The 18,074-nt window shown below is 29.1% G+C and overlaps 2 protein-coding genes across 2 annotated transcripts; one reads left to right on the top strand and one right to left on the bottom strand.

Annotated features, from left to right (window-relative positions):
• The first annotated feature begins 3,967 nt into the window (after positions 1 to 3,967).
• LOC101205108 (S-type anion channel SLAH1) lies at positions 3,968 to 5,186 on the top strand. Its single transcript, XM_004144545.3, has one exon. The coding sequence runs from the start codon at positions 3,997 to 3,999 to the stop codon at positions 5,062 to 5,064; it is 1,068 nt and encodes a 355-aa protein (XP_004144593.2). The 5' UTR covers positions 3,968 to 3,996; the 3' UTR covers positions 5,065 to 5,186.
• A 3,245-nt stretch (positions 5,187 to 8,431) lies between these two features.
• LOC101205351 (mitogen-activated protein kinase kinase kinase 18) lies at positions 8,432 to 9,731 on the bottom strand. Its single transcript, XM_004144546.3, has one exon. The coding sequence runs from the start codon at positions 9,642 to 9,644 to the stop codon at positions 8,526 to 8,528; it is 1,119 nt and encodes a 372-aa protein (XP_004144594.1). The 5' UTR covers positions 9,645 to 9,731; the 3' UTR covers positions 8,432 to 8,525.
• Positions 9,732 to 18,074: the final 8,343 nt, after the last annotated feature.

Below are 18,074 nucleotides of genomic sequence, written 5' to 3'. Positions count from 1 at the left end.
CTTCAATTTGGATTGTCAATTAATTCTCCTCTCCTATAAATTTATCACTGCACCCACACACACATACACATCAATTGACTACATTTATCTCTTTTAATTCTAATGTCAAAGTGGGCATTATATATATATATATAGTTCTTGAAGAGTCGTATACAAGTAATTAACTTGTAAATAATCTATCTCTATCTGGTCCATGAGAGTAGGATATACTCTACAAATCCTCCATGGTTAAGTTGCTATATGGCTTTCCAACTTGTATATGTTGAATTAAACATCATTCCATTTATGGAGATTAGAGAGAGCTTTTGAGTAAATATTTTAAGAAGACAAAAATATGGACATTCAGAAGTAAATGCTATACATGATGGGAACATTTTCTTTCTAGATAATAATAATTTAATCCTATTTATTTCGTCATCCTTTCACATTAGGAAGTTACTTCCCTAGATAACCTTTTATTTTTTGATGTTATTGGATTTTTTTCATTTATGTTTATAAATATTGTATAGGACTATTTCATAATAGTTTTTGTTTGATTTTATGTTTTTTTTTTTATATATGCAAAAGTAATATATATTGACTAGACAATTAGATTTTTTTTTTAAAAGTCAGAAATTGTCCATCAAACTCTTACTAATAATAGCAATCAATAGCATAATTCTCAAATGGAAAGCTATCCATGAACGAACTATAAATGATGACAACAATTATTTAGCATTTAATTTTTAGAAACCAAAACCAAACTTTTGAAATGGTAGTTGAGCGTAAGTGTTTTTAGTCTTTTCCCAATTTTTATGCCATATATATATTTATATTTATATATGCAATTATTTTGTGCTTAAATGTGATTGATGCAAGTTGTCCTATATTTACTCCCCCAAATTTTGGTATTATTTTTTCACAATTTTTGCAAACATATGTTAAGTCAATTTCAAAAAACGAAAAAAAAAAAAAAAGTTATATTTTGGTTTACAAAAGATAGTTTATATATTTTTATAAATATTTTTCTAAGATACAATACTAACAAAAAAATAAATAAAAAATAAACACGCCCACTTAAATAATGCATGTTAATTAATAAGTTAAATGCACATAAATATATATATATATAGAATATATAATAAAAGAAATATATGGCTGAATTAACCCTAGAATAAACAAATATAGTTGGATCAAATGCTTTTCCTATTCAAATTTTGACAATTGATATCTAGTTTTGTAGTACAATGGAAGTTCCAAGCAATTTGTTTTCAAAAAGGAGGGTTCGAGGAACCTTGCTTCTTTGTCTTTTTTTATTATCATTCTTTCTCCCAACTTCTTTGCATGTGTTTTGTTTGATACAGCAATAACCCAATTATTCTGCTATGGAATAATAATATACACAAAAAGAAGGGGGAGTACGGCCAGGCCAGTTGTATAAAGGGAGCCAAATGGATCATCTTCTACCGAAATGAAAACAGACATTTCCTTTTCAAATTTTCTAAACCCTTTTTTCTTTTTTGGCTATGGCGGCCGCGGCCACTTTTCTTTTCTTTTCTTTTCTTTTCTTTTCTTCTCTCTCTCTCTCTCTCTCTCTCTCTTCTTTTTAAACTTCGTTGTCAACCAAGATCTAAGTTTCTTTTATTTCCATTCAAACAGCACGAGGAAGAATGAAACGAACAAAATTTCCAATTTAATGAAACCAAAAATTGACTAGAACCAATATTTCGCAAAAAGTCAAAAGGTATATGTGTGTTGTGTGCTATGGAAATGGAATAGTGCGTAGGAATTTCACTATGATATTCAGACAATGTGTGTATTACATTTTTCTTGTTCTTTCTATTTTGTTGAAAAAGAGAGTGTAAAATTGTCAAGTGGATCAAGCAAAAAATGAATTTAATACAAGATTATCTAAAAAGAGAATTACTATAGAACTTGTGGGGTGGAGAAGTTATGCTTCACATGTAACACCAAAAGATAATGTAGCTGTGTTAGACTTAACTTGTTGATATAATGTTTAGTTTGTTATAAATCCATTCATTTAAATGTTTAGATCAATTCCTGTTTTAATATAGTATTTAGAGCGAGAGGCCTTAAGTTTGAATAACCTTTGTAAAATCATATTAATTTGAATGAGAGATAATTGTAAATGCAAATTTTAGATTCTATATAATTAATTAAAAAATTACCTCTTTTCACAATTAGCATGGAAATTACCCAAATCTTCCCAATCTTACCATTAGTGGTGTGTTTGTGGCTTGGGTTCAACCACTAATTATTACTACTTATGAGACTCAAACCCATTGTTCCAACTGTAAATTTTATCAATTTTGGATTGAGTTGATCTTTGTTATTCGAGTCATTTATTTAAATTTTAGTTTGAGAAAAGAAAAAAGATAAGGCATAAAAACTTGGTTTTAAAAACTTTTTATACATGGAAGGATTAGGATGAAGGTTGACAACTCAATTTCAATTTATATAATGGAAATTTTATTTGAGAATAAATTTTTAAAAAACATTAATGAAATTATAAAACTAAAATAAATATTATAGGTATAATTGAGTTAATAATAAGATTAGGGTATTTGAGCTATTTTAATGAACCCATAAACTAATCCAATCCATAAGAGTTTGGATTTTGTTCGAATCATCGAATTTTTTTAACACGTCCTGCTAACGGTGGTTGGGCACTCATGGTAGAAAAAGAGTTAGACTACTCTAAACACTTGTTATAATCCCACAAAAATATTTATATATATACGTCAACCACTTAGCTTGTGTAAGACTTTTTTTTTTTCTGGTTAGAACAACCACTTGTTCAACTTTTAATATGGGAGAAAAGCAAAAGGTAAATATTTTGGCAATTTATTCCCAGAGATTTCTCCTTTTTCCACTCTTTTTGTTATGTACTAACTTTATTGTTTTGCTTTGGAAGAGGAGAAATGTTTTAACTTTCTAGATCATGTTTAAATAAGTATTTATAATTGCAAAAGAATTTTATAAACCCTTATATGTGAATGTCTTCTTTGTTTTTTATTCGAGATGTGAAAAAAAGTGAATCTAGCTAGAAATAACTGTGAAAGAAAAGAATGGTAAAAAGATGCATATATCATTAACAATTTTCTATACATACCAATGTTAAGATTCCATATTGACGTTAGGAATTAATTGATATTTTAATATCTTTTATAAATATCTATAGAATAAAGATAAAAGAAAATTATTGTAAATAAAAATTATTGGAAATATGTAAAAAGAAAATATAACAAAATTTTAGATTCTATAAATTATAAGTATTTATAAATACCCTAATAAGTTTTAATACGTTGTAAACTAACATTCTTTTGCCAATATTTGAGTAGCTCATTTGACGGAGTACTCTTACGTTTGAACAACTTGTAAGAAATCTCAAATAAATGACTTAACGTAAATGATATGTCAAAATGTATACTACCAAAATCACAACTCCATGCGTTTATGATATCAAGAAGAATCAACTAACATATTATAATTGTAAGGCAACCAATTGAATAAGGAAATGGTGAATAATTACATATGATACCCAATCTTGTAGTAAAAGCAAAATTAAAAGTGAGAGCGTCATACCATTATTTAAACACAAAGAACCATTGTGATCATATGAACTAATTTAGCCACTAACACTTAAGCTAACGCAACATTTTTAAATTGCACAATGTTGGAGAGAATGAATCTCAATATATCTCAACACTCAAAAAAGAAAAGGCAAAAAAAAAAACAAAAAAAACAAAAAAAAAACAAAGCTTCCCGTAAGCTATGAACCATCCTTCATTATATTGGTTGTTGAGTCTAGCTGTAAAGGATTCAAAACGAGTCAAGTTTTGCTCAAAAAGTCCAAAATGGCTACTCCTTGAACTAAAAGTACACCGCATGCAACACCTTTTATGTCACTCCCCAACATTCCTACTTTTTCCCTCAAATTTCTATAAAACCCCATTTCACAAGCCTTCAAATATTCATCAAAATATTTGATGATCTATGAAAATGGATCATCAAGATGAAGTTAAGAAACCATCCTTTTTCCTTCAACTCTTAGCCAAAGTTCATGCTGGTTATTTCAGAATCAGCATGTCCCTTTGTGGGCAAGCTTTGTTATGGAAAATCCTCAAACAACCAATTCAAAATGAAAATTCTTTAAGGAGAATCCTTCGTTTGTTACCCAATACAGCTTTCTTGTTGTTATGGTCATTAACTCTCTTCATTTTAGCTTCCCTTTCTTTGATATACATTTTAAGATGTTTCTTCCATTTCAAATTGGTTAAATCAGAGTTTTTACATAGAGTGGGTGTAAATTATCTGTTTGCACCATGGCTTTCTTGGCTTCTTTTACTTCAATCTTCACCATTTAAATCTCTACTTCCCAATCAAATTCTCATGTGGGTATTCATCATTCCAATTGTTGTATTGGATGTCAAAATCTATGGCCAATGGTTCACAAAAGGGAAGAGATTTTTATCAACTGTAGCTAATCCCAGTAGCCAACTTTCTGTGATCGGAAACTTGGCTGGAGCTCGAGCGGCGGCGGTGATCGGGTGGAGAGAAAGTGCACTCTGTTTATTTTCTCTTGGGATGGCGCATTATTTGGTGCTTTTTGTGACACTTTATCAAAGATTATCAGGAAGTAATACTCTTCCAGCCATTTTGAGGCCAGTGTTCTTCTTGTTCTTTGCAGCTCCAAGTATGGCAAGCTTAGCTTGGAGCTCCATTAATGGAGGATTTGATACATTTTCAAAAATGTTGTTTTTTCTCTCCATTTTTCTATTTGTGTCACTTGTTTCAAGGCCAGGGCTTTTTAGAAAATCTATGAGGAAGTTCAGTGTCGCATGGTGGGCTTATTCTTTTCCTCTATCGGTTCTTGCTTTGGCTTGTAATGAATATGCTAAAGAAGTTGGAGCTGAAGCTGCTCATGTTTTTGCTCTGCTTTTGGCTCTTCTCTCTGTCTTGGTCTCTCTGTTTTTGATGATTGTTACGGTTTTGAGGAGCCATTTGTTCATTCCCGAGATACCCACCGAGATCACTTCCGACAGTAGTAGTACCGAGCCATGAAGAATTCAAACTTCTAATCTCTTGATCGAAAATAAATGTATCATACAATTGATGTTGTATAATCACTTCATTTAGTGTATATTGATAAAATACAAAGTAATACTTAACTTTAATTGGTCGACCATGTTTTTCTTTTCTTTTTACTTGCTACTCAAATGAAAAAAATTGAGTAATTTTAAAAAATAGCACAAAATATACTAAACATTTATCACAACTATATTTTGCAAATAGTTTTATTTCTTTACTATATATAATAAATTTTCAAGACATGCTTTAATCGATGATAATTGATATTATTATCTTATAATTTTACTTTTAATAAAACGATAAGTTTAAACTCTAAACTATGAGATTCTAGTCTAAACTTTGAAATTAGTGTAAGTTTGTGTTTAACACGTTTACAAATAATTTAAATTTTTTAAATATTCATTAATTTGTTAAATATAAAAGTTGAATTTTATGTCCAATAAAATTCTAAATTTCAAGATTTATGAACTAAGTTTTATAATTTAAACTTTGGAATGAATTTGGACGTGATGAAATAATTGATACATTTGTAAGTATTCTTTGCAAAACTTCATAACATCATTGTTAATGTAAATAAAAGTGCACGTTGTCATACAATGGGATAACCAATAGTTAGATTAAGTTATACTAGTGTAATTTAAAAAATCATTTAAAGAAACTTTTATGTATTTGGTATTTTAGATTTTTTATGATCTAGATAAGTTCACCTTTTAAATTCTTTTAGTTTTTAAAAAACGTGTAAAGAATAGCTTTTCATTTTAGATTCTTTAATAATCAACTTTTCATTTTAGATTCTTTAATAACCAGACACCTTTTTAAAAGGATAATTTTTTTTTATATATACAATGAATGCTTTCAATCTATTTCACTCATTTTATTTATTCTCTTTTCTTGCTACATGGATGATGTCAATTCCACTCCATTAGGACACTAAATTAGGTTATACAAATCTAAGATCAACCACAATTAGGTTTTCTTCAATTGTCATCTTCTTTTTCCCTTATCTCACTTTTCATTCAAATTGTTATTGGGTGTTTTTTCTTTATGAGTAACTTTTAATTTGTCATATTATTTATTTAGAATAATCTCAAATTAGATTAGTTAGAAGTTTAGTTTAAATAGCTTGATAAATTTTTTGTTTGGTAGAGAGGTAGTGCAATAGTTGGGACGATGTTTAAATTGTGGGTTTGAAGTATTTTGTTTCATATGCCACTTTTTTAGCCAAATTTGTTACTATTGTTTATTTGCTATTAATATGTTGTGTCTAAATATGCATGTGTGTTTGTACTTTAAATTATGAAAATATATTTAAGTGGAGAGGCAATGAACCCAAATAGTATGTTACAAGCATTCTTAATTTGTTATAACTTTTTAAATTTCAGTCGAAGGTGTGAAATTAATGAAATTTATGTTGACATGAGTTTATAAAAGTCGAAAGTTTAAATCATCATGCTTATATTTGTTGTATAGAAAAAATGTAATGAATTTTTTTTTTAAAAAAAAAAGAATGCATATTTGATTATTCCATTGTAGATTTTGGTTTGAATTGTCTAGAATCACTTGAGTTGGACTCCATAATTAAAATATAAGTCAATAATATCCATAAGTGAGATGATTTGGCATTGATATTAAAAATTAATTAATATTTTCCAAACCGTTTTATGAATACTCATAAATCATTAATGGAATTAAAAACAACTTAATTACTAATTGAAATATATATATCTATATATTTTTGCTTTTTATTAATAGAAATGTCCATCAATATATGTGGAAGACTAAATTTCCTTAGGGCTAGGATTTGTTGTTGAATAGCTATTTATGGCATTTTTCTAACAAATCTAAACTTGCAAAAAAAAGAAAAAAATAGTCCATTCTAATCTAATCTAACCTACGATTAAATTCAACTAAAGTTGATATACTTTGAAATGATAGTTCTCAATATGGAGTAACCAAGATTGTTGACATTGATTTTTTTATCGTGTAACTCAATGAATTTGAATAAAGTTATGATCAACTTGTTGCATTTGAGAAGCTAGAAATAAACTAGTCTTTTAGAGGTAGCAAGCTAATGTTTGAATTCATAATAATTCAATTGTCAATGATATTCTTAGTTTCATCGTGTTGGTGTGGGGTTGCCTAGTAAAGGCAAGCGGGTGACCCTTCTTGTCATTATCAGGATGATCGAACCACATCCTTCTACAACTTCTTTTTGAAAATTGTGCACATAGGTGATGCTTAAGTTTGATTTTTAATTCTTGGGGTTTGGGGTTGTGTGCTTCAAAACTATTAGGTCGTGTGTCTATCTACCTAGTTTTTAAGTTTGTCTTTCATTGGAATGAGGTGAAGATTCTTGAATCAATCACAATATACTTTAGTCTTGAGAGTATTTCTTCACTCTAAATTTTGAATATTTTATATCAATTTGATAGCTTGGAAGTAATAAATTTGTTAATTGTGGGTATTCTTTGAGGTCTCTTTAGGCCAGGGAATGAGTTGGAAGTTGTTACTTTCTATCAAGTTCATCCTAATCTAAAATATTCATACACATTGTGTTGCATTGCATTGCATGTAAAAACTTGAGAATGTCGAGGAATTTCAATCCTCTAGGTTCCTAATTGTATATTGTTTACTCTGCTTATTTGTAATGACATTCTCTTGTAATTGTTTTGACATTAAACCTATTCATCTTTGGCCTAAAAATAACCATCAAAATCCATATTTGATTGATATATCTAAAATTGAAATAGGACACATCAATATTTGAATCCTTATTTAGGTCAGATCACCACCCCTAAAAAAAACTACATTGTAAAAGCCCACAACAAGTTGATAGGCCCAATCATAGAGAACCCTTAAAGACCTACACACCATCTTCATCTTCTTTCTTTTTTTGTTGAAAAGCACTGACAAAGCCTTCCCAATATTACACAAACACAAACTGGGGTATCTCTTTTTTCAATCAGATTTCTCTTTCTTTCTGTCTTTTGCCTTCGTCTTCTTCAACTCCCTCATCTTCTCCATCTTTCATCCTCTTTTATCACCCTCTCAACCAAAAACTTCAACCCCACTTCTTCTTCTTCTTCTTTGCAAATCACCACACCAAGATTTCCCTATTGGTGTTTCTTTTCTTTTCTTTCTCTAATTTCAACCTTGGTTGCTTTCCCATCACTCCACCTTCTAATAAATACCAACCCAAACCAAATTGATTTCCCTTTATTACGAGTTATGAGAAGCCCCTAACACCCAAGTTCCTTTCTTTTTATGTTATTTAATATTTAGCTTCAATTATTATGTCATATCTTCATTTGGGTAGGGCTTTAATTATACCAAACTTAACTAATGAAACATTGAGATTTAGTTGAAAAATATCAAAACTTTTAAGATTAGATGAACTAACAAGTTAGATATGTATATTGTTGGTACTAATTTCACTACCTTACTCTAAAGCTAACTGTTTTATCTAACAATTCCAAATACTGGATTTCCTCACTAACTATTCTTCCCTCTTCCACTAAGTCTAAATCATTTCTACTAAAATTTAATTCGTCTTCGTCTTCACCATCTACATAGCTTCTGATTGTGATCCAATTCTCGTCTCCCAATTCCCACTTAATTTCTCCTGAAAACGTAGCCAGCCGTTCGATTCTGTCATCGTCCCATTGCTCTGTTCTCAACAAAGTTTCTGATTCTTCTTCTAAGGAATTCCAGAGGCTTTGATCTAAAATACTCGTCGGAGATTCAGAATATAAATGTAATTCCTTGATTTCCTCCAACCCAGAACTCAATTCCCCCAAAAATGGATGCTCAAGAAGTTGACTCGCACTCCATCTTTCTGTTGCTTCCCTTCTCAAGCATTTCCTTAAAAAATCCTTTCCTTTCTCCGACAGAAAGCTCGGAATCTCCGGAGACTCGCCAGAATATCCGATCCGGTACAACACCGAAACTGGGTCGTCGGTAATTTTCCATGGTGGAGCGCCGGTGACCATTTCGATTAATGTACACCCAAGTGCCCATATGTCAGAGGAAATCCCCTGTTTTTCCCCACGCGCCACCTCCGGTGCCATGAACATCGGCGTTCCGCCTATTACTGCCTCGGACTCACAAACCCATCTGGAGCATCCGAAATCAGCAATCTTCAAACCATCTCCAGCGATTAAAATGTTCTTAGCTTTGATATCACAATGCACCAACCCCTGTTTGTGCAAGTACTCCAATCCTCTAACAATTTCACGAGTGTAAAACGCCGCCGTTGCCTCCTTAATCCGGCCACCACGCCGGAATATCTCATCAGCGAGAGTACCACCGGCAGCGTACTCCATGAAGAGATTGTACATTAGCTTCCCATTTTCTCTAGTTACATCGAATCCCTTGTAGCCCACAATTGAAGGGTTGGATAGGGAAGAAAGAACCCTTCGCTCTATTTTCAAGAAGTCTGATTTGAGAAGCTCAGCGGACTTGACAGCAAATAGTTGGCCGGAGGAGGCAGTGGAGGCGAGGTAGACGGTGGCGGAGGAGCCGTTGCCGACGGGGGATCGTCGGGTCCAGGCCATGGAGGAGGTTTTGTTGTTTTGGTGAAAGGGGAAAATGGGGGAAAGAGTATAAATAGTGGGAATTGAGGAGGGGAGTTGGTAGTGGACAGTTGAGTCTATGAATCTATTGAGAGTTGACAATTTGGTTTGAAAAAGATACGTGTCTAATTTCTAGAACGGGTGAAGGGTTGGCACGTGTGAACTTGAGTTCTTATTGGTTGCTTAAACTGTTTTACTTCGTACGTGTGTTGGGAATGTTGTATGAAAAAAGAATGAAGAGATATCCGAGATGGGAAAGGATGTGATTTGGGGTCTAAACACTAAATTCTTTTTTTAGGGTTTCCACTCAACTTTAAATTCTACTTCATTACTTTTCCTTATACTTTTATTTCTTTCACTTTCATCTTTATATTTTTTAAATATAAAGTTTCTTCTCATATTTTTAGGGTATAACAAGTAAATATTGAGTGCACACCAGTCGTACAAAAAAATGAATTAATAGACCCATGTAAAAGCACATACACTAAAACGAGCAAAACCATATAAATAATTAAATTAACATATAGACTATATATAAATTAAATGAGGAGAAGGAGTGTTTTTAGTTTGACATAGGTTTAAATTAAGTTGGGGTCGGTTTGCAGTAGACTAAATCAAACTACATCAAATTAAATGAGTAAAGACTAGTGCTAATAAAGTATATAACTCTTTGTATATTATATCAAAATTACAAATTCCCACGTTCTAAAAGATAAACTTTAATAATTTTGCGAGTCGTATCTTGATATTTGTTATATTTGATTTTACAATACGTACTTTACTTTTTTAATCTTTTCTACCGCTAAGTGTTTTATTGTTTTATTTTGATTTTTTAAACAAACATTAATATGTCAATAACATTATTCTAATTATATTATGATTATAAAATTGTATTATCAACTTTTAATATTTTGATTGGTGGAAGTTTTAAATTATTAGAAGTTAAATTCTTTATTTTAAGAAATGGGATTGGTTTCCAAAAAGTAAAAATGGAGAAAATTTTAAAGAGAGAAGGTAGGAATAGTATGGGAATGCATGGAGTGGGTTGAACCACCAAATGGGGTTGAAACATTGATACTTAAAAGAATATTATTAAGGTGAAAGAGTTGAATTTAGGTAGGGAAGGTGTCAATATGTTTAAAAAAATGTGTTGTTCCCTAAAATAGAGAGACTTTGACATTGTATGTTTGTCAAGTGGGAATCCTAAGTAATATACTAAGGTCAACAACCAATTTGGATATGTTTGGCATCTTTTTTTTTTTCTTTTTGGATTTTTGGGCAACCATTTTGGAAAGTTATTTCTACTACTAGTCCACCCACTATTCATTGATTCAGACAATTAATAAATTAATTACATTTCAAATCAAGTTAGAACACATTGAACAAGAAGTTATAGCTATAGTTAATCTCTTTCAAGAGTTGTAATAATTTTTTAAAGTTGATTATTGTTATTTTTTATTGGTCTTAAAACAATTGTTTGTACAAATAATGAAATTAATTAAAAGAGGCAAGCTCAATCATAGTTGTTAAATCATAGGATATTGATCAAGAAAGTTTGAATGTTGAATCCATAGAAATTGTAAAATATGAAGTTATTTTTTAACCTAATTGAAATTAAAGAAAAAACACTTTAGCTCCTTAATTAACTTGTGAGGTATTTTTTACCCCTAAACAATAATGATTAATTATACAAAACATTTTTTTGAACTTAGAATTAATTAGAATTAATCACTTATCATCTTGACCATCAATCTTTAAACTTGTTTCAAACCATCTTTTACTCGTTACTCTTCTAGCTCCATTAAAAGATTCTATGTGTAGAAAAATAAAAGAAATCCATATGGGTAGTAATTGAAACATATTTTGAAATTTAGGGTTACAAATTATTGAAATATGTCACTTCAACAATATGTATCACTATTTTATGACTCCCACGTCATATAATTTCTCTAAACTTAATAGAAAACAAAACTTAAAGAAGGTTATAAAACTAATTGCTATTTATAATTCAACCAATAATAAAATTACTGTAAATAAAATTTGACTAGAATGATGAGGTAAAATAATAGGTTATTTATTTTATTACTTTTTGTCATGTAATGAATTGACCAAACTTAATTATAGGATTGGTAAACCCTAAGTAAAGCAAAGCAACCAACCCATGAAAAAATATAAAAATTAAAGGTGGGCATTCAATTAAGAGCAATAATACACACAATTTAGTACATAATCATGATAACAACTTTGACAAACCAAACCCTTTTCTTTGGAAGTAAGATCAGAGGTTGATCTAACTAATTTTAATGAAGGAAAAATATATGGACAAATAGATTAATTTGAGAAAAATACAAAATTCTTAGTGGCGGCGGCCATGGTGGCAATGGCGGAGGTTGGTGTTGGTGGTGGTGGTGGTTAGCTGCTGCAACCAAAACTTTTGAGTAATTTCAAAAGCTAACAAACCCTGAATTTGAGAGTTAGAAGAATTTAACAATCAACCTTAATTAGGATTTGTGTTTTGATGGTTTCTCAATTTAGTTATGTTAGTTGGACCTAAGCAATAAAATGCTTCCAAATTGATCTTAATTAATGCTTCTTTTTTAAGGATTCTTATTTTATTTTCCCATGCATTTGCCTAACTCTTTTTCTTTTTCTTTTTCTTTTTCTTGACTTTTTGGTTCGATTGGAAAATTGTGTTCCTCCTAATAATACTATTTCCTTTGACTTTTTTTTTATACAATATAATAATATTTTAAATTCTATTAGTGGTAGAAATAGTCACTAATAAACTCTTATTAGTATCCATTAGTGTATTGATAAACATCCATAAAAATTTAGTTATCAACTATTACCTAATCTATCATAGATAGAATATAAATTTTTACTATTTTTTTTTTTTTGTAAATACGTAAGTGTAGGATGCATTTTACTATATTTGAAAGTGTGTGATTGTATTCGTATCATTAGAATTAGGTTTATCTTAAAACTTTTAGGTTAATAAAACAGGTGTGGATGGAAAATAGAAGTGGCATTCTGGATGTGTAGTGATATGGTCTAATAAATATTGGATTAAATTTCAATGACGTAGGTATTAATTAATTCTGATAACCTTTTTAAATAGGAAATTACATTTTTTGGTATTTTAACTCCACATTCAATTAATTTTTTTGGAATTTGTCTTAATCAACAATTAAGATCATGTGTCACCCGATCCAAAATTTAAAGAAATAGTTATCATGCATGTATATATATTGTGTGTGGTGCATGAATAAGTATAATTAAATAGTAGGATCGAAAGATGGACATATTAATATATATACTGAACTATATTCATTTTAACAATGAATTAAAATACAAAGTTAATTAATAGAAAAGAAGATATTGTTTGAAGAAGAGATATAATAATTAGTGTGTTGTGAAAAGTAATAAATAGAGAGATTGAGGAAAGAAATAATGAAAATAGTATTGAGAGAGGTTGGAGAGGAAAACGTAGAGTTGATATTGAAAAATTAAGAAACATTGAATGAATGTAAATTAGCAAATAAAGGCGAAGGAGAGGAAATGAATGCATTATTATATAGCTCCAAATTAAGAAATAATATTAAAAACAACAAACGACATTGAATGAATGTAATATAATAAATTAGGAATTCAAGAGAGCAAAGGAATGAAAAATGAAATGAAAAGGAAAGTGATTTGCATACGTCACGTGTTAAATATTTATCAATGTTTTTTTCTCTCATTTTAATTTTCACACCTTACTTTTTCTTTTCTTTTTCAAAATAATATATAATTATTATATATATATATGAGGATATATCATGTTTATGTTATTTTTCAAGTGTTTTCATTTTTATATAGTAGTCTTCTTTTGTCTTTATTATCCTTTGAAAATGAGTGAGAAATGAATTGTTTTTAGAGTAAAACAATTGGATCCAAATTTTAAAAAAAATAATAATCAAACAAAAAGATAAATTTGATAGTTTAATATTGATTGGTTACGTCTACTAGATGTTCATTGATTTTTTGTATTTCACTTAACACACTATTTTGCTAAATCTTATTCAATGAGAATTTCAAATTACCATTTATATGTATATCTATATTTCATATAATTTGAATTCTATTTAATTTAGATATCAAAAACCATTTGATTTTTTTTTCCTAAAATAAGATTTGTACAAATAAATATTTAGTTTAAGGTGGTGTTAATTTTTTGTTTTTATTTATTATTATTATTTAAAATTTCATAAGTGCAAAATGCATAACCAAAAGGAAAATGATTGAAAATGGTAAAACTATTTAAAATAATTACAAAAAAAATATAGCAAAATATTATATTCTATCACCAATAGACATTCAATATGGATTGATATTGAATGTTACAAATCTAACCCTAAATTCCTTGACATAGAGGGAAAATTATTACTTAATTATAGTTGAGAAATAATAATTACAAGAATGAATAGAAAGACTTTTGTGGAGAAGAATTTTCAAATGAAAAAAAGGTTGAGGTAAGCATGACAAATTAATTAATTAATTAATTAAAGCCCTAATTAAATACATAAATATGGTGAATGTTTGGTGATAATAATTTGAAGAAGGAAAAAAAGGGCACTTAAACAAAAAGATCCTTACCAATCAAATATGTTGGCAACAACTTAGAGAAAAAAGGGAGAAAAAGTGATGCCTCCAATCTCATCACTTTTGTTTTGAACAAGCAACACAAACCTTTTCATCATTTTGAGTTCCAAGCAATCTCTCCTCACTTAATGCCCTTATAATTCCATTACAAAAACAAAACCAATTGCCAAATTTTGAATCCAAAACATGTGCTATTATACCTTCGATTATATCTCAAAATCGTCCAAGTATCTTTTTTGTTACGTTAGGTGCATCTCGAGAGGCATGGAAAAATCTTTATTCATAGATTTATTCATTTTAAAAAATAAAAACAGTAAATGAATAATTAATAAGGGTTAAGTTTAGGCAACGAAATTAAAATCGATGAAGTATTTAATGTGCTGACAGCCACTTTGTGTTTCATTAAGTATGAAGAAAGAAAAAAGGACCCTTTGATTTATAAAAGGAATATTGAAATAAATGCATGCATTCAAATGTCTTCATTCAGGATTCAATTGTATTAGAAAACAATCATTTATGATCACTCTTATATATGTTTGAAAATTGAATATAGAATTTTTCTTTTCAGAATGAATATCATCATTGTTGTCTATTTTGGGCATACAAAAATAGCCCCAAATATTAAATCAGTAAACAATAACTTGTGAACGCATTATTCTATCTACCAATTTTTTCACATATACTTCCTTTTCTTAATTTTCAAGTCCAATTAATGTACTTACAAATTTCAGTCAATATATTCCCATTATTCTGTAGTTTTCAAATTAAGAATATTAGAAAGTAGTTCTATATACATACATAATTGGGTCAATTTATTGCAATTGATTTTTTATATGTATGAAATTAGAAATAGAAATTAATTCATTAAACAGTAATTATGAAATTTGATTATGTATACACACATATTACCAAAGTAGCATGCAAATTACATAATTTATTAAGTAATCTCTCGAGTGATCAACGGTCAAATATAATGTGATAATTACTTGATCCCAACAAAACGACAAATTATATGTTTTTAGCAAGTTTATTGTTTATTTATGATATAATTCATTGGCTTCATTAAATAGGATTATTCAAGGAAGTATTGAATGTTTACAATAGTTTTTTTTTTCTTCTTTTTGTAAGGTTATATTTTTATTCAACTTAGAGTTAGATCTCTATTTAGTTTTAGAACAAATTTTAAATTGACTACTTTTATTTTCAAACTTGATTTAAGACATAAACCTATACATAAAAACGGGTGCATATATAATAACATTATTTTATTTTAAATTTTCAAATCATAAGATGATTGGAGTAACGAAAGTATAAAAATGCAAATATTATCATTAGGTGAAGCTATTAAATTAATATGATGAATGGCACAACATAAATACTACTCCTAATCAAATGTCTACGGTTGTCAGCTTGGGTTTCAACCACAAACCATCAGTCGAAGCTTAACACCCATGCAACTCGAAATTATTCTTGATGTAGTGAAGTTAAAGATTATTGTTGAAGTAAAGGTTATCCTTGATGAAGCAAAGTCTTTTGCTAGGGGTTTTGGTGTTCACTTCTTTCATGAGATGGTGTTACAATTTTCTGGCCAACCTTCTTGTGCATAAGAGAGCGTAGGAGCTAGTTTTCATCTTCGTTACTTTTTTCTCTTTACCCTACAAACCACCGTAAGAGTTTGTCATCAAAGGCCAGTGAAGTAACTGTTTTTGCAAGTTTTGATTTCAATTTTTGGGCTAAGGCCCACCAAGCCCAACAGGCTCACCAAACCCAGAAAAACCGAGCCGAGGAGCACCACTGAGCAGTGGTTCAACAGAAAACCCAAATTGAAATGCCGAAGACCCGAACCAAACCAAGTTGATTTAATGACGTTTCTTCCATTTTTCAATAACATATTCAACAATAGAATCATATTATTAAAGTTTGATTGAAACTTGAACGGGATAAGAAGCGAATTGATATTTTTATTATATTATACAAAATTGTACGAACCACGTAGCTGGTTCAATAAATAATGTATTTGTTATGTCTACACTTTTTTTTTAAGTTTTTGATCAAATGAATAATGTATACAACTTTATAATTGTTTTTAATTCATCAATAATAACTATGAAATTTAAAATAAATTTTAATTATTTTTAAGGCAATCATTTTAATTCATGTTTTTGAAAATTTCAAATAAAATTATCTACATATAATAGGGTTTAGAAACTAAGCTTGAAAAGGTTAATAGATAACTTTCTTTAAAACCTATTTCATATGACATAGTCAAAATCAAAGTAAAGCCGATCCTTACAAATGAATAATTCATATTCAATACTTCCAGAAGTTGATTGATCCATCAAAGTTTTGACTTTAAAGTTTAGTTTAGGTCGATTAAGAACTAAATCACTTGTCAATCCTTGAATTGTTTAACGTGGTTGAACTCAATTAATTAAATAATTTTTTTTCGCCATATAAAATTTAATAGAGATTATAATAGCATAAGAAAAGTCTAATTTGAAGAAAATTTCAAATGTGTAATATCAACGTCTTGACTATCACATTTTAAAAATAACCAACTACAACGACTACAAATACAAGAAAATTTAATCTTCATAATATAAATATGGTTAGAAGGGTAAAATTAAACATTGCATAATTGTCAAATATATGTTTTGAGTGATTTAGAATATGATAAAAGTTGTTTTACTCCTATGAAAAAATTCTTGCAAGCATGGACTTAATAAGTTAAACATAAAATTCAATAAGGTGAACGATAAAAACCAATGCTAATCCACAATCAATCAGCAAGTGTTGGCAACAACCAAAGTTGGAAAAGATCAACAAAACTAAAAAAACAAGATCAAGTGTTTGGTCAATCATTCAAGAAAGTTCAACAATTCGAAAATATAGATAACGACGAGTCCAAGATCAACAAGGCAATGAACAATTACAAAAAGAAAAAAGAAAAAAAATATCAATATTGAGTTGAGGGTAAATCCAAGATCAATGAAAGATTCAACCAAGCAAATGAAGAGAAATCTAAAGATTATTAAAAAAAAGGTTGCTGAGATAAACTCATATACAATATATTCAAGATGATATCATAGGTTACAATAAGTATATGAATGAATAGAAATTGAAGTTGATTAATTGAATTTTAAAATATAAAATGAAAATCTGATGCCTAAGAAGTAATAATAATGTGAAACAATGTAAGTCTATTCCACAGGGCTCCCTAGAAGAAACAAAGAGTATTTTTCAAGTTGAGAAGCAGAGGGTTGCATCGTGTTTAGCTTATTCTTTATTAATAACAACTTTTATTATGAGACGATTTTGTTGACGCCCTTTTTCTCCACGTAACTTTATTTAATAATCCCCAAACCCCCTTTTCTCTTTCTCACTCCTAAATTAAGCCTTTTTTTTATATAATAGCCCACAATTCATAGGTAATTTTCTGTTTTTGTTTTCTTTTAAATTTTCTAAATAGATATTTTATTATCCTAAGGTCAACATTCCAAAATTATCTCAATATCCACAAATATAATAAACCATCTTTTTCCACACGCTTTGGATTTATATTCTTTTTTTCCTTCCTCTTTCCACCTCTTCAAAACAAACTAAATTATTATAATAATAAAAAATATCAAAAAATCGGAAGAAAAAAAATGTAAATTGCCCTCTTTGTATGAACATGAAAGAATGGAATATTTGATCTTATTCAATTTTTTTAAAAAAGTTATGTATATGTGAAAAAAACCAATAAGTCCTCTAAACCAAATATAAAGGAAA

Source organism: Cucumis sativus, chromosome 7 (genome assembly GCF_000004075.3).
Source record: "Cucumis sativus cultivar 9930 chromosome 7, Cucumber_9930_V3, whole genome shotgun sequence".
Taxonomy (NCBI): domain Eukaryota; kingdom Viridiplantae; phylum Streptophyta; class Magnoliopsida; order Cucurbitales; family Cucurbitaceae; genus Cucumis; species Cucumis sativus.
Note: the sequence above shows the minus strand (reverse complement) of the source record. Positions and strands in the feature narration are given on the sequence as shown.